The sequence below is a fragment of the Toxorhynchites rutilus genome, chromosome 1 (genome assembly GCF_029784135.1).
Source record: "Toxorhynchites rutilus septentrionalis strain SRP chromosome 1, ASM2978413v1, whole genome shotgun sequence".
NCBI lineage: Eukaryota > Metazoa > Arthropoda > Insecta > Diptera > Culicidae > Toxorhynchites > Toxorhynchites rutilus.
Genome location: NC_073744.1, coordinates 25202446 through 25220869, shown reverse-complemented (window position 1 = coordinate 25220869; position 18424 = coordinate 25202446). Strand labels below are relative to the sequence as shown.

General features: G+C 39.0%; 1 protein-coding gene across 15 annotated transcripts in view; it reads right to left on the bottom strand.

Annotated features, from left to right (window-relative positions):
• LOC129776923 (peripheral plasma membrane protein CASK) overlaps window positions 1-18424 on the bottom strand; it is an 858562-nt gene that overhangs the window by 671290 nt on the left and 168848 nt on the right. For all 15 annotated transcript variants that reach the window (XM_055782870.1, XM_055782878.1, XM_055782933.1 and 12 more), the window contains exons 4-5: window positions 2255-2332; window positions 1286-1467 (exon numbers count right to left, since the gene is read on the bottom strand). In XM_055782870.1, the coding sequence (XP_055638845.1) occupies window positions 1286-1467; window positions 2255-2332 (260 nt within the window). The remainder of the gene's footprint in view (window positions 1-1285; window positions 1468-2254; window positions 2333-18424) is intronic.

The window sequence follows — 18424 nt, the reverse complement described above, 5'->3', positions numbered from 1 at the left end:
CAGAAGTCAAAGTTCAGGTTTTTCGAAAACCGGAAAACTCATCCATGGGAGGAGTACATGAAATCGAGGATTCCAAAAAAATGTTTTTTTATTCACTATGTTTCAAAATTGCATGAACATCGAGATCCATTGTTTTCTCGAAAAAAAATTAAAAATTATCGAAAAGTTCCAAAAGTTCCAGCCGATTTTGACGGAAAAATTTTCCGAGATTACAGCAGTACTACACATTTGGTAACAATTTGTTTTTTCAAAAACCCCGAATTTATGTACAATTTTTCAGTTGTCAAAATTTGGCGTCCTTGCGGCACGAGTAAATAAGGGCATATTGAGCTGAAATTGTACTTAAGGTTTTCTTTCGTGCAAATCAACATTCTGTAGGAAGTATTTGCACTCGAAAACTGCAGTAATTTTGTATACTTAAATTAGCGATCAATTTTCGGGGAAATCTTCAATAGTATTCCAAGCAGACGTTTAGGTTGCGAATTCCAAATTTGCGTCTATAATTTCTACCAAGCTCCGAAGTACTTATCGTTAATTTACTTTTTTATCATGTAATGGGGCTTTTACACTTCGCGCTAGATTAAATCGCACTGTGGCTCAATACAGTCGATAAAAGTTTACTACCTCCCGTGAACGATTCTGTCAGACACCGCGCGAGCTCAGAGTGCCACGCATTCCTGTAATGACCGGCATCCTTTCGGGATAATGCATTCCACAAAGCGACAGCCCTCCCTCGAAAGCCTATTTTACAACAGCACTCAATTAAATGTGTTAATGAACAGAGGGCCCACTTCCGCCGCCAAGGTATTGTGACAAGCCCGCGTCTCTCTACCCATCAAACTATCCACGGTCTGAACAACAGAGGAATTCTATGCGTCCGTGCGTATGCATCGGGAATGTTCCGCTTGGTCCCGAACAAACCAAACAAACTCCGGAATGGGCGTTGATTGAGCTGCAGCGAAAACGGCATAATGGGTGCAGCCCCCGGGGCAGCTTTCATCTCCACACAAAGGCTCTGGGTTTGGCTTTGCCAGCGGCCAACACGGCCAACATATTGGCCTTGCGGTTGGCAAAAAAATAAACGTTCGCTTTCATTAACATCGGAAACAAACATCGCGGGCACAGAGCAGGTCCGATGATCCTGATGAAATGAATGTGTACAACAATACGACCGGAAGATAGCAATGCACATACACACACACACACACACAAATGTTGCAACAATAACGATGAGCGTTGAGTGATGTGAGCTGATGACGTCCGAACGATGCACCCTACTACTCACCATGTGTCTCCACCGAATCTCGTCCGCTGGGAAGCTGCACGGCTGAACCGAAGCCTCCCAGCTTAACCGGGGCGGAGTTGTCCGCGGTTGCCAGCAGGGCACACGCTGGCCTCACGTCCCGATGGATGATGTCGTTCTCGTGGCAGTAGCGCAGCGCTTCCAGGATCTGTCGCATGTAGTGGCTGCGTGGGGACGAAACGAAAGGAGGAGGCGGAAATTAGTGGATTAGTGAGGATAATTCGAGCGCGGTGCTAAACATAACAGATCGAGAGAGAACGTAAATTGGATTCGGTTGAGCGCCGGTGTGTGTGTGTGTTATCAATCGATTCGGATCATCGCGGTTTGGGCGGTGGTTGGTGCGGCTTGAGCACTATTGAAGTGGATATCAATCATAGTTTTAACAGAATGTAGTTCATTTTTTATGTTCCGCTCTCAGCCACTATAATTAAAAACAGTTAGAGTGATGTTCGTGCCAGCAAAATGTATCGATAATCACTAACGCTTACATCAGCCGCCGTTTGCAACAAGTGCGAGTTTCAATAATCGACGATCAGCCCCCGCTTCCATAATTGGTAATCAAATTTACGCGACGATTATAGACTGAATATGGGAGTAGTGGAGCACGACTCAACTTTATCGTTCGCTTGTTAATCGTGACATTATCCTCAATATCAATATCATCCGCCTCGCGATGGGTGGATTGAAAGTTTCAGCATCTTCAAGCGCTCGCACCCCATATCCAATATCGCGCATGTAACAACGAGCACACCGTTTACAATCCAGAACAAAGCTCGCGGCTTGTCAGTGGGAGCCAGACCAGAATACGGAGAGGGAGTCACTGAAGCAATATCTAAATTCCGCGCCCGGGAAATTCCGCGAATGAAACGCGCCACGATTTGGGCGTTGCTGGGGCGAGATCCGGCGCGAGTGCAAATCTAAAACGGTTGAAAATGTATATCATTCGCTTACCAGGCAACTGCTTCGCTGTACACAAATCCGGCCACGGCACGTCTGACCACTTCAAAGCAGATATCCGATCCTTCCATGCTGCGGGGAGAGAGAGAGAGAGAGAGACAGAAAGAAAAACATAAATAACATGAAATATCGAACGCGCAAGGCGTGGAAAATCAATACAACACAAAGCAAAAGCCTAGCGGGGGCGGTAATTATGATCGGAATGTAATTAATCATCGGTCATCGGCGACGCTCGTGTGATTTCGATTATCACTGGCTTCCCACAATTTGCCAATCGAAAAAAAATTCAACATTAAGGCACCTCGATGCGATATTAGCGGTGATGATGGTGATTCGAATGAATGTGCTCATGGTGTTATTTCTATTCGATTCCAAGTAGTGACGGGACGGATGTCAAATCTTCAGTGTATCACGACATTCCATTCAAATTATGTATGTCTCTGGAAATATTTTCCACCAGTCATTTGTGTAATAAACGATTAGTTTGACAAAAGAACATTAGTTTCAGAAAAATGAATTCTGTACCCGGTGTATGTGCATTACGGTGGCAGCGAAAATGGTCATGTCAAACTTCGAAAACCGACCATGTACATCTTTTTTTCTTAATAATAATGATGGTCCCACCTCATTCCCCTACAAAGGTTTGAGCCGGACGAGTTATCTTTAAGATAATTACTTATAAGAATTTACTTTTGTATTATCAATCTGAACCAGTAAAAAAGATAAAATAAAAATAAAACGAACTGGTTGTGCTACAGACATAGACTCTAAATTTGATGAACTTTATAGGGCAGCACACAAACTTTCTTATTCCATGGTATGTCAAGAAAATTTTCAACCCGAAAAAATCCTTGACCGATTGGGAATTGAACCCAATACCTATATCCGTATCAGCCGTGAATTTACAAGAGCATTCCCGCTTTACTAGATTCTCGATAACGGTCTGCTAATGCGATCGTTTCCGAGTCCAGACAGCTGAGCATCCCCAAGCCTAATTCTAGCCGGTACTTCAGGCCCATTTGCTAACCCAAGGCATGTCAAGAAAATTTCCAACCCGAAAAAATCCTTGACCGATCGGGAATTGAACCCAATACCTATGTCCGTGTCAACCGTGAATTTACAAGAGAATTCCCGCTTTACTAGATTCTCGATAACGGTCTGCTAATGCGATCGTTTCCGAGTCCAGACAGCTGAGCATCCCCAGGCCTAATTCGAGCCAACAGTTCAGGCCCTTCATATTCTAAGGATAACATTCCCACTGGAACTGGCCAACAGATCTGCCGCACTCAGAAAAAATCTCGTTATATCCATTTATTTAACAAATAAATTTACGAGTATTCCGATTGGGCTATCCCCAGCTACATTCCGGTTTTCACATCAAACCCCTCGAAATGATGTTAGCTTATTTCAAAACTGATAATTCAAAAACTGATATGCCCTTCATAACTTGGGTTATACACATGTCCGTTGGAACTCGCAATCAGAAAAATCTCGTTATAACCATCTATTTAACAAATGTGTTTACGAGTATTCCGGTAGGGCTATCCCCAGCTTCGCTCCACTTCCAATTTGTAATCTCTTGTAATGAGGCTCATCCTAAATTGTTCATGTCTGTCATTTTGAATATTAACGTGAGAGTGCAGTATTTAATACGCTGGGCGACTGACATCCATTGTAGGCATTCGAACATAAATCTTCGTGGAGTTAGTCTATCGCATCTCAATATCAAGCGCATGGCTTTGTTCTGTAAAATTTGCATTCGTTGCAATTGTCTCTTGTTTGCTAGGAACAACACGGATGCACAATAATCAAAATGTGGAGCGATCAATGCTTCGTAGATCGTCAGCTTACTCTCAAAGGTCAAACATCGATTTATCCTACAAAGCACTCCATATTTTTGAGCTGCTTTCGTTATGGTGTAGTTTATATGTTCGTTAAAGTGCAGCGTTTGGTCCAGAACAACGCCAAGATATTTGATTGATGATGCCCTCTCCAAAGATTGTCCATCTATATTTATATCAAAACCGCTACTGTCTATAATACGTGTCGATACTACCATGAGTTTTGTTTTGTTTATGTTCAGCTTCTGTCTTTTCCATTTTAGCCAGTCATCTAGATGTTGTAGTTCATGGTTCATATTTCTGTAACAGTCTTGCAAGGTATCTGCTACAACAAATATCACCGTGTCGTCAGCGAACAAGTTCACGTCACTAAAATTTAACACCTGTTCAAGCAAACCATTTGTCATGACAATTGTCATGCGAAAATGCGAAAACAGAATAGAAACTGAGAGAGGTTGGCGTCGACATCATGCCTCATACCGTATGTTTCTATTCTGTTTTCGCATTTACGCGTGACAATTGTCATGACAAATGGTTTGCTTGCACCTGTTTGATGTAATTGATATACAGCAAGAACAACAATGGCCCCAGAACACTTCCTTGAGGCACACCCAGATTCACTGGTTCCGCTGCAGATTTACAGTCTCTGTAGAGAGTTATCTGTGTTCGCCCGTAAAAGTAACTTTCAAACCATTCTATTACAGATCCTGACACACCATAATTGGAAAGCGATTCGACTAGTTTTCTCCGATCAATTGTTTCGGAGGCCCTTTTCAAATCAATAAATACAGCCAGAACTACTTTCTTTTCCTCTATTGCCTGTTTACATTTCAGTAGCAACAAATTGAGTGCCGTTTCACATGAATGATGTTTTCTGAACCCAGATTGTTCTTCAACCAGAATTCCATTTTTCGTTACATGTTCCAAAAGATGTTCTTTGATCACTATTTCTAAAATTTTCTCGTACCTTGGTAACATGTTTTCAGGTCTACGGTCTTCTGGTTTCGACGATTTCGGATTTTTGGGAATAGGCACGACAACAGATTTCTTCCAACTGTGCGGGCATTCGCCTCGGAGCATCGACTCATTTACTATGTATAATAGGTGCTGCCTGATAACATCAAAAGCATCTACTAAAGGGTGTGTCACATCAAATTGCATCACGGAAAAAACGCTGTAGAAATTTAATTTTTAGGAATTATATCTTCAGCTTTCGCTTATAATCAGATAAGAGTGTATAGATCACCATGCTTCACTGTCAATTTTTCGTAAATTTGGAAAAATGTCGTCGAACGAAAAAGAGCGTCGTGAATTAATCCTGTGTACTCATTTCGAGAATCCGGAGTTGTCACATCGGGACATCGGTAAGATGCTGGGAATCGTCCAATCCACGGTCAGCAGAGTACTAAAACGATACTTCGAGAACCTAACCATCGACCGGAAAGTGAAGAACGGCAAAAATGGATGCTCCGTCAGTGAAAAAGATCACAAGCGCGTAGTTAAGCAGTTTAGACGTGATCCGAGAAGTTCGGTCCGGGATGTCGCCAATAAGCTGAATTTGTCAAGTTCATTCGTCCAGCGGACCAAGCAGCGGGAGGGCCTGCGTACATACAAGGTTCAGAAGGCTCCTAACCGCGACGAAAGGCAAAACATGGTGGGGAAGACGCGAGCCCGGAAGCTGTACACCGAAATGCTGACGAAGCCGCATTGCCTGGTAATGGACGACGAAACCTACGTCAAAGTGGACTTTCGTCAGCTGCCGGGACTGTTGTTCTTCTCCGCAGAGGACAAATTCAGCGTTCCGGAGGAGATTCGCAAGCAGAAACTATCCAAGTTTGCCAAAAAGTACATGGTGTGACAAGCGATCTGCTCCTGCGGAAAGCGGAGCGCCCCCTTCGTGATGACCGGCACGGTAAACGGGCAGGTTTACCTTAAGGAGTGCCTACAGAAGCGCTTACTACCACTATTGAAGCAGCACGAGGGTCCGACCATCTTCTGGCCGGATCTCGCTTCGTGCCACTATTCAAAGGACGCGTTGGAGTGGTACGAAGCCAACGGGGTCACCTTCGTGCCAAAGGAAATGAACCCGCCCAACGCGCCGGAGCTTCGCCCAATAGAGAAATATTGGGCGATTATGAAGCAGGCCCTCCGGAAGAACCCAAAAGTTGTCAAATCGGAGGCGGACTTCAAGAGAAAATGGATTTCTGTTAAAAAAAACTACAACCTGACGTTGTACAGAACCTTATGGACGAGGTAAAGAGGAAGGTGCGAGCATACGGGCTTGGGCTCGAAGTATGAATAAAAAGAAAATGCCAAAAGTTGTTTAATAGTTTTTATTTTACTGTCTAAAATTTTCAAAAGGATCGGTCTACTGGGCGAATTTCTACAGCGTTTTTTCCGTGATGCAATTTGATGTGACACACCCTTTAGTACTCTTTTGCTAACTCCTTCAACTCCTGCACAATGTTTTAAATCCATCACCAACCTCTTCAGTGTTTCCATGTTAATGTTTTTGAACTATCTCATTTGTGCTGACAGGCTTGGAAATCTAAAATTTAGCTGGTTCAATGGAGAAACAATACTTTGATGAACTTCTTCTACACTAGACGTGAAATATTTATTGAGTCTATCTGCTGTTTTGTTGTCACTGTCCGTATCACCGTCAAATACAATGCCAATGTCGTTGCTACCACCCGGATTACATAACAATTTAATTGTTTTGCACATCTTTTTCGGATCATGTTGAATTGCTCTTATTTCATTCTGAAAAAATATATTTTTAGAGTTCTTCAGTTCACGAACGTAGATATTTCTCCATATCCTGTACGCATTCCAGTGTTCAATGTTCTTGGTACGTTTCGCTGTTATCAGATATTTATCACGCTTCCTTTTGATGGATTCCAATGTAGCATTATACCATTGTTTATTTTTGAAATGTCTCTGTGTTGGATTGCCGGATATTCTATCTGTCACTATCTGTTTCATTGAAGAGCAGAGTGCTTCTTCTAGATTCTTGGCTACATCATGAAGGGATAATTGTTCTTCAATGGGAATTAGTTTGTACCTCAAAACAGATTGCAATGCGAATTTCGAATAATTCTTCCAACATTTATACGTTTTATTCTGTCGTATTTCAGATACATCAACATCAAACGTATTCGAAATCATACCGATTGTTTCATGATCCGAAATTTTGCTATCATTAAGAATTTCAACCACGCCATCGTCAAAATTGGTAAAAATCAGATCAATAGTCGTCGATGTTGTTCTTGTAACTCTGGTGTGATCGACAACTCTTTATTTGAATCCGGTGGCTTGAGTAATAGCTTTTAATTCGGCGGGTTTTGTATGCTCTGCCCAGTCAATGTTGAAATCACCAGTGATCACTATTCTTTTTTGTTCATGTAATAGAATTTGTTGTAGCCATACATCTTCTAGAAATAGTAAGAAGTCCTTGTCGCTGCTACTGGGTGAATGATATATTCCAGCGTAGATTCCAGCTAGTGTGTTACCTTGAACTTCTACAGCTAAAAACCAGGTACCTCTATATGTTCCATTCGATAGCTCTTTGAATTTTAGCGAGTTTTAAATGTACATCGATACGCCTCCAGTATGCACTGATCTTGACAAACAATTGACCATCGTGTATTGAAAAATATTAAATCCATTGATATCGATTTTTTGTGTAAGGTGTGTTTCCACCATTATTAATACTTTCGGTTTTTTGTTGACCAACAATAACTCTATTTCATCATAATGTGTACGTAAACCTGCAACATTCGAATAGAGTATATCATATTTGTGTTGAACTACTTTCTCGGATTGCCAAGCGGAGAAGTCCGCCTGTTCCTTCTTCCTATCATATTTACAAAGAAATATAGGACAGTTGGAACTCCACGCAAAATGCTTGGTATCAATGTAAATTTTTCGCTCATTTTTTATTAGGCTGTCAAAAAAGTCCTGCGGTATTTCCGCGAGGTGTCGTTGTAAGCGCGTAGTTCTAGTTGTATTCATTGTATCGAGTCATACTATAGCTTGTTGGAAAAGTATTTTTGCGCGCTATAATATAGTCCTTGACAGTGTTTTGTTTGGTTAAGTCGTTCGTGAGTTATAGTGTCGCAAATATGGAGCAAAATAAAGAGAAAATCCGACATATTTTACAGTACTACTATGGCAAAAATGCATCTCAAGCTGCCAATAAAATTTGTGCAGTTTATGGACCCGATACAGTTTCCATTTCCACCGCACAACGATGGTTTCAACGTTTTCGTTCTGGTATAGAGGTCGTCGAAGATGCGCCACGCTCCGGAAGGCCTGTCGTCGAAAATTGCGACAAAATCGCTGAATTAGCCGAGAAAGACCGGCATAGTAGCAGCCGTAGCATCGGCCAAGAGCTGGGGATAAGTCATCAAACCGTTATTAACCATTTGATTAACCATTTGAAGAAGCTTGGATTCACAAAGAAGCTCGATGTATGGGTGCCACACACGTTGACGCAAAAAAACATCTTTGACCGTATCGGCGCATGTGAATCGCTGCTGAATCGCAACAAAATCGACCCGTTTCTGAAGCGGATGGTGACTGGCGATGAAAAGTGGGTCACTTACGACAACGTGAAGCGCAAACGGTCGTGGTCGAAGCCCGCTGACGAAGCGGCTCAGACGGTGGCCAAGCCCTCATTAACGGCCAGGAAGGTTCTGCTGTGTGTTTGGTGGGATTGTCAAGGAATAATCTATTATGAGCGGCTTCCCTATGGCCAAACGCTCAATTCGGACCTGTACTGCCAACAACTGGACCGCTTGAAGGTAGCACTCATGAAGAAGAGGCCATCTTTGCTAAACAGAGGCCGCATTGTCTTCCATCAGGACAACGCCAGGCCACACACTTCTTTGGTGACACGCCAGAAGCTCCGGGAGCTCGGATGGGAGGTTCTTTTGCATCCGCCGTATAGTCAGGACCTTGCACCAAGTGACTACCTCCTGTTTTTGTCCATGGCGAACGAGCTAGGTAGTCAGAAGTTAGCCACAAAAGAGGCCAGTGAAAATTGGCTATCCGAGTTTTTTGCCAATAAGGAAGCGAGCTTCTATAACAGGGGTATTATGAAGTTGGCATCTCGTTGGGAACAAGTCATCGAACAAAACGGCGCATATTTGACTTAAAACAGATGATTGTAACTAATTTTATGAAAAAAAGTAAATTCAAAAAAAAATACCGCAGGACTTTTTTGACAGCCTAATATTTTAGTACAATTTGGACATTTGACTTCATTAGATGTACAATCTTCCAACTGGTGATTTTCACCACATTTTGGGCATACACTAAGTTTAGCATTACAATCAACAATTTTATGGCCATATTCACAGCATTTGAAGCATCTTAGGATCGATAAACCATCAACAACTCGGCATTTCTCGAATCCACAAAATACTGATTTACTTTCCATTAACTTCGTATATGTTTCCCCATCGACCTTTATGACCGCACTGTATTTATTATACTTCATGTTTTTTATTGCAATAAACCTTCCTTAACTTGAAGCATTTGTTGTTTTGTAATATAGGATTCTGCTTCATTAGTGTTAATTTTCATTTGTTCTCGTCCATATCTTCACTATATCCATTTACTTTGATCGTCGGTTTTAATGTTTCCGGCCGGTCCGTGCAAGTGAACGGAAGAAAGAAAAAACAATAATACAGGCGCTCTCTGATAATAGACGCTGGAAAAACACAGTTAAAACAATTCTACAAATAATATACGAGCACACAAAATATACACGAAAAATTATGTTTGTGATCTCCAAGCAAATCAGTTAAATCAGTTGTGAAAATTAACGATAAAACAAATCTCAATACTACCTGTTCCACTGCACTTGTAAGTGATTTATTTTGATTAGCCTCTGTACTTGTACGGAACTTTTGTGCGTGAATGTGGACTTTTGATTACTAAACAATAGAACCAAATAGTACTTAACTTCACTTGCTTTTGCACTATATTTACACTGATTAATCAAAAGAACTCCATCAGTTCCAGCACAAGCACATACTCAAAACACTCACAGATAGATTCGAATCAAAATAACTCCTTTTCACATAGGTTCGAACCAAAACAAAACCAACGGACATAAACACGTCTCGGTACGATAATAGGGTAAAGCAGTAGTACATCTTGTTTATTGCCCCAAAAAAAATTATCTGTGCAAAGTCTCAGCTCGATCGGACATGATTTAGGGGTGCCTCAAAGCGCTCAAAGTTTTGATTTTTTGATCCTTAAAAATCTTCCGGGGGAGGGGGGAGTAAAGGAAATTTAGAAAATTTCGAAAATCGAAATCGAAAATTTTTTTAGATACCAAATGACTTAAAAATGCATAAAATGTCGCGATCTGGTGTTATCACGAAAACAAATTTTGGCCGAAAATCGACTTTTTGGTACAGGTAATTTTTTGGACCAATAAACAAAATGTACATGGTCGGTTTTTGAAATTCGATGATGAAATTTTTCCCATACATCCATTACCACCCTAATATACATCAAACCGAAATTCACACATTACTAATGGAAATGTTATATCGATCATCTTTTTTTTTTTGACGTAGAACTACGTCTAACAGGAATATGTAGTGGAAGGGGGGATTCATAATGAAAATTTAAACATTGCACATGCAGTAAAAAATAAAAGATTTCGAATGCTTATAAATCAAGCATTTCTCAATCGATCGCGAAGGTATCTCATCAATTGATAGGAAATATGTCTACGCATCTGTCACAATGAATAAATTGTTCTTTACTTGAGATAAACAATTGAATAATTTTGAAATGTCAAGTACAGGTCGGACTCGATTATCCGGAGTATTGTTTTTTTTTCACTCCGGATAATCGAGTCAAAACAATTTTTTTCTTTATTTGTTTTCTTGCATGTATTTTTCGTGTTTTGAAAATAAAAGATGAATTTGATTTTTAATTCATCCCCTTAAAGTAAGAAAACATCTTTCTCACATGAAACAAAAAATTTATCCAGATTCTCTCAGGAGGCGATAGACGATCATATTTGATGAAAAAAATCCTCCTACGCATATGTTCGAATTTCAACAATGACAAAGTGACAGATTGGACCGCTCCACAATTTGTTCTTTGACGCACAACTTCTATCTTTCTTAATTTGGGTGCAATATCGATATAAACAATTTTTGGTGGAAATTCAAGAAAAACCTTCAAAAATCACTATTTTTACCCCACTGTACATGTAAAGCCACTTAAACTTCATCTTAACGTTGAAAGGTTACATTTCTTCATGAAATAAGCCATATTTGAAATATTTAAAAAAAATATTTTTCTTCCAAACTGAATATAATCGAGTCCAAGATTGTATATAATCGAGTCTGTATATAATCGCATTCAAGAATCTTCACACTTTTAAGTGAAGAATTCCCGCTTCAAGAACTCTTCACTTAAAAGTGTGAAGATTCTTGCATGCGATCGACTGAAATCTGTGTCACATAAAAATGACAAAAGAGTTCTCAATCGGACAAACTCTTTTCGTGTGACATTTGAGGGTTCCGCCCTTCCAAACTACGTTGCAATAGGTGCACTTCGTTTACCTGTTCAGTTGTTTGTACCCCGGGTAATGAAATGCAACAAATGTATGCAACTCGGTCACACGGCCGCCTATTGTTGCAACAAAAAACGTTGCGCAGATTGTGGAGAGAGCCATGATGAGAATCCTTGCCCGAAAGAGCGCAAGTGTCTTCATTGCGGCGGGACTCCTCATGATCTTACTCAATGCCCGGTGTACATACAACGAGGGGAAAAAATCAAGCGTTCCTTAAAAGAACGTTCCAAGCGGACTTATGCAGAAATGCTTAAGAGTCCCGTTCCAACGACTCAGGACAATCCCTACTCCATTCTGCAGAACGACGAGCCTGTTGCTGACGCTCCCAATGCAGGAAGTTCCGGTACATCGCAGGGTGCCATCAGGAAAAAAAATTACTTCTTTTCCATCACTCCCCAGAAAGAAAACCGAAACTTCCCAAGTTGGAATGAAAACTCGAATCGAACGTGCTGAGAATAGACCGAAACAAGTACCTCCTGGTTTAAGCGGTTCTTCTACGCACCAGGGGTCCTCAGCACTTCCCGGAGCAGCACCCAACACGTCTGCTCCTTTTTCGCGGTCGAGGCAACAGCCACAATCTGGCTTGCTTGCGCTTTCTGACCTGGTGGACAACATTTTAAATGCTTTAAATATAAACGACCCTCTTAAAAGCATAGTATTATGTTTGCTTCCGACTGTGAGAACATTTTTGAAAGAAAAATGTGGTTTTTTGGCAGCGTTCATTTCCCTCGATGCCTGATTCAGTGCAAGAGGTCAAGGATTTGACCACTGTAATACAGTGGAATTGCAGAAGCATCATTCCTAAACTAGATCAGTTTAAATTTTTAGTTCACAGCTCTAACTGCACTATGGTCCAGGAGGTGCATTTAAGAGGAAATTAGCATCTAGATCTCGACAGTGATTCTCTAGACAAAACTGTCTTCGATAAAGTTGTTACATATAATAGAGCGCTCATTTTTATGTTATTAAAAATAGGGTGACCAAAATTTACGATGAAATAAAAAATCTAACTTTCTTATCTTTATAGATAGAGGTAAACATAGTTCGACAATATTGTAGCTGTAGTTATTTTAAGTAACTTTGTGAAACAATATTTCTTTCTATCTCTTCAAATAACCGATATAACGCTTTTTCTCTAGGTTGAGTTAGGGTTACCATGAAAAAAAAGGTTTTTTTGCTCTAACTTTTATATGTAAAATTCTACATCAAAACTGTCTTCGAATGATCTTTAGAGCTTTCCAATCCACGCATTTTACGGTGCATAACTTGTATGTATCTTAATGCTACTCAAAGTTATTGATGTTTTTTCCCCGAAAACACGACCTTTTCATTTGCTAGTCGTTTTTTTTTTGGGCAAACATAATAAAAAGTTATTGATAGCATTTTAAAGAGCACTTTTGACTCTACATAAGGTGAAACTTTCAAAAGAGTGTTATTTTTTGTATTTGAGTAAATTAAATTTGAAATTATGAGTTTTTGCATATAAATGAACAAGTTGCAATTTTTAAATGCATATAGTAAGCGTAAACTTTAAAGCAGCATCACTTCAGTTCAGTCTTATAGCCACTCAACATGGAGGTTCAAAGAAGACAAAAAACAGACAAGAAATGCGTGGATTGGAAAGCTCTAAAAGTCATTCGAAGACAGTTTTGATGTAGAATTTTACATATAAAAGTTAGAGCAAAAAAACCTTTTTTTTCATGGTAACCCTAACTCAACCTAGAGAAAAAGCGCTATATCGGTTATTTGAGATAGAAAGAAATATTGTTCCACAAAGTTACTTAAAATAACTAGAGCTACAATATTGTCGAACTATGTTTACCTCTATCTATAAAGATAAGAAAGTTAGATTTTTCATTTCATCGACAATTTTGGTCACCCTATTTTTGATAACATAAAAATGAGCGCTCTATTATATGTAACAACTTTGTCGAAGACAGTTTTTGTCTAGAGAATCACTGTCGAGCTCTATATGCTAATTTCCACTTAAATGCACCTCCTGGACCATAGCACTATAGGATTTCAGGCGGACAAAAATCGGAAAAGTGACTGTCACCAATCTGTTTTTATATATTTGCTATAGAAAGAAGACACTTTAACTAAGAAAAGTTCAAAATTTCAGCACTCTAGCAGGTACCATACTTGAGATATTAAGAAATAAACATGAAAATTTAAAAAAAATGCAATTTTTTTCCAATAAAAGCGAATTACAAAAAACCTTTTTTTAGTCACAAATAACAGAATAAATTTAAAGTTCATTATATTCTTGAAAACGTTATTGATTGGGCTTTCCGAAAAACAAGTAGTTAACTAGTTTTATTGGGGAAAACTAGAAAATAAAGAAGAAAAAGAAGAAGAAAATAAGAAAAAAAAATCATAATTTTAACTTTGTTGATCGGCATCTTTTTACTCCCAGGAGCCCCCGGGTCAGGTCCTTGATTATTTTCTAGTTTAAGGTGCATACTAACAAGTTCTGAAGAGTTTACATGCAACGACCTGCAACGAAGAGATTTGAAGCGTTTTGAAAATTTTTGGTTTTATAGGAATTATACGAAATCAAAAATGAACATATTTTTGTTAAAAAGTGATAAGTTAGATGGTCGGTATCTTTTTGCTCCATGGAGTTCCGGAGTCGAGTTCTTGGTTATTTTCTAGTTTAAGGTGTATACTAACAAGTGCTGAAGAGTTTACATGCAACAACCTGCAACGACGAGATTTGGAGCGTTTTGAAAATTCTCTACACACATAAATTAGATTCCACCTACCTATCTGCTTGATATTCAACGTCATCGTAACCGCTTTGAATTTCTATGTAACGTTTTAGTACCTATATTCCGGTGGATTACGGTAGAAGCTACCAACCAACAGCAACTCACTTGTACCTACACTCATACTTACACACACACTCACATACTTATCGACTCTATCTTCAATTGTATAGTTGGTATAAGATTCCCGCTACTATACATAAAGTTCTTGCTCAAGCTGGAGAAATAGTTATGCATTCTCCAGCACCTATTGATACATTAGCAGAAGAGGCAGCAGAAAGTCAGCATAAACAATTAAAAAAATATCGAACTCATCATGCTAGGAAACGATCGAGAGTAGATAATTTACATGATGTTTTCATTCGTGCCATGAATGAATCGGACCCATTCATCAGTTCAATTTGGATGGCAAAAAGAAAACAGAAAAAAATATCTCTAGCTTATCCAGATATCGTTAAAGGTTTTTTAATATTTGAAGATTCTGAAAGTAGTTCAATAGAGGATATCAATAGCTGCAATGTAGTTGAAGAACTTATGGAAGCTGTGGATTAAATTTGACGAAGATTTCGTAGAAGATGTAATTGATGAAGATTCTGAAGAGGATGAAAGTGAAGAAGATGAAAACGAAACGGAATAAGAAAATATTTATAATGACTATTGTACGATATGTTAATATGTTATATTGAAATAAATAAAAGTATTTTTACAATAAAAATAAAAACCTTGGTGTTCTATTTTATTCCTTCAAACTATTTATTCTTCGAAAAATCAAATTGTATATTTATTACATGGTTGAAAACCTTCAAATTTTTAATTGCAGCTATAAATGTTTGAAAATTAAAAAAATCATAAAAAGTTTTTTTTCTGGTTACCCTATTTCAAAACTAGGCACCCTAATGGACAATTAACAAAATACGAATCTAATTTATTAGGCTGGTGACCAATCTTCACAATTTTGAGCAAAATTGTAGCATTTAAAAGAAAACTTTTTTTTTCTTAAAATCGTTTTTGTATATATATATATATATATATATATATATATATATATATATATATATATATATATATATATATATATATACACAAATATATTTATAAATATAATACACCATATCTCTAAGAAAGCTTGATCAATATTTACCAAAGTTGGCATACATGTTCCTTGCACATTACAGGTGGCCAGAAGCATATTAAAAATTAGAGGGCAGCCAAAGAAAGGGGAGGGGCTGAATTCCGAACAAATCCTAGAATTATTTCCTCTGGTTTTATTAAAAAAAGACATACCTCGATCGAAATTTGACCGTAATATGTTAACAAATGATTTTAATCAACTTGGCTCGACCATACCAAGTAGAAAAAATGCCAATAGTGTCGATAAAATGATGAAAATATTTTTGTCCGCCTGCTTGTATGGAAATCCCCCATAGTGCATAGTGCAGTGTGGAATCCAACGTTCTGCTTCTGCCTGTCAGTGCAAGCTCTGCACTATGCTAACTTCGTGCATATTTCTAAGAATGTTGTATAGAAATATTCTGTAGAAATTGAGGTTGACCGAGGCTAGCACCATTTTAACAGTGCTTTCACGGCTGACCAATCTTGACTTCGATGGACTTTCAAGCATATTTATAGATTTTTCTGATTTCAATAGTTTACTTGCAAAGCAGTTTTTGAGTTATGGAAAATATGGGTCAATAAGATTCAAATATTACCCATACATCTTTTAGTGAAAGTGATTATCATACCACTTCTCTAAGCTGACAAAGAAGTGTTGACGCTCAATTCCTTGCACCCCAAATGTAACGCTCTCGTTTTCGTAATATTAAATTTACGCTCTAGTACGGATGCAGAAATGATGTGGTGCAAAAATACAAAAGCACTCTACGCTAGACGGCATGAAAATCGACACGGCGCTTCCACTGAACAAAGTAGCATCACTGTGCGTGATATCCATTTTCCATTCTTCCTTTATATCGAGCAAAACGGCTGCGTCTGACATCAACATTGAGAAATACTGCTGTCTGCTGGTTGGAGCGTGACTGTGACTTGATCATGGTTCGAATTATAGAGGCTTTACAATTTCTCAGTTGCTCTGCAATTTCATGCTGTTGTCTGGTTATTAGTCGGATGACTGATAAATGCAGTGAAATCGCGAATAGCTTATTCATAATCAATAAACTGAAAACGGGCGGAGCTCAAATTGGAATATGCTGTCTATCCACATTGCCCGTAGACATTCGCTTTTGGTTGCTTCTAATAGACATAGCAAATACAGCGTCATTTTAAATCAATTATTCCATAAGAGTCCTGTATTCTGATGGCACTCTGTCGTAAGACGAAGTCCTACGTTAAAAAATCAGGTAATGATTTCTTAGGTTTATTGGTATACATACAAAATAGTTAAAAAATAAAGTAACACCAGATGGGTCGCCCAGAAGAGCCCGCCGGGCCACATGCGGCCATTATTTTCTCGATAGATGGCTGTATTGGGACGAAGACGATGGCAAAACTCAAAAACAACTCGCAGAACAATTATATTTTGACCAATCAACCGGTTTCCGACGTTCAAAAGTCACAGGAATTACCCAAGAAGCTGGAAAACGAACTGTTCGATCGACAGGCAATAAGAAAACTGGAAAAGCGTTTGCGAAATGTTGCTAACAGAAAGTCATTTCTGCATCGGATCGTTACCGGGGATGGAAATCGGATATATTTCGAGAATCTCAAGCCCAACCTCGGCCGCAAAGCCAAATCGCTTCGAAAAGAAGACAATATTACGAGTAATGCAGAAACAGTTCCTTATACTTCAGTTTTGTTTTACTCTCCAACTTCTCATAGTTTATTCTTCTTCGATTTTTTTTTCTGTTGTTTCGTATGAAAAAATCTGTTGTACGACTCTTCCGTCTGTCGGTCCACGCTACTTCTTTTATTTTTGTCTTCTGTTTTTTTTCTTCATCTGCATTTTGAGACAAAATATGAGAAGAGAGATTATACATCGTTTGCGAATAAAACACAATCATTTTGGAACGGATACTTATACAGTTCAAACAAAGACTACTGAACTGATTGTTCTGAAGCGTGACATAGACGAATAAATAATATTAGATGTAATGTTTCTGCGACAATTTTGTAGTAGAACCGCAAACAAAATGGCCATCAGTATTGACAAAGAAAGCCACAAAAGTATTAATACTGTATTCTCAGACCGGTTTATGTTTTGATCGTTGGTGAGTGAAATTGAAATTGAAAATCAGGGGTGGTGTCCCCTGTCAAAACTGTGTTTCAAATTGTGATTGTGATATTGCCGGAAGCAAAAAAAAACTGTCCCGCTGAATCTTCACAATGGCATGAGCAGAGAATCGACGAATCGGGACGACGCGGCGCGGAATCGATTCAATTGCTGGAATAATTGTAATGGCTGTGGGAGGTGGGCGGTAAATCATCGGCCCGCGTCGAGGCGGGCGGCTCCGATGAATGATTGATGATTACACTGATTGGATTGGGGGCGGGATAGATAACTCGTTAATGCATTTCCCACGGCAATTTATTTTTACTGGGTGTGAATGCGAAATAACTACCGGAGAGATTCCAATTTCAACACCTGCATTTTTTGTGTCGTTCGCACCTATTTTCAAACCATACATCAATACAATGAATGTTAAAAAAATCTAGCCGGCATATCGTGAAAAACTTATTGGAGAATGATGCGGAAACCACTTGTCAAGAGTGGGATCATTAATGTGTACTAATTGGCGTATAACGTTTCAATAATTGCTTCCCAACCGGGAGGACTGACCAGATTCTATTCCAGCATCCCATCTCGAAGAAGAGCACTCAAAAGGGCAGTTGGCGTACAAATTGTTTACGCTCAAGAAAATATGGCACATTCAGCGTTTGTCGGATGGTAAACTCCTGGACGCTTGTAGAGGTATGTTGTTTAGCTATTTATTCT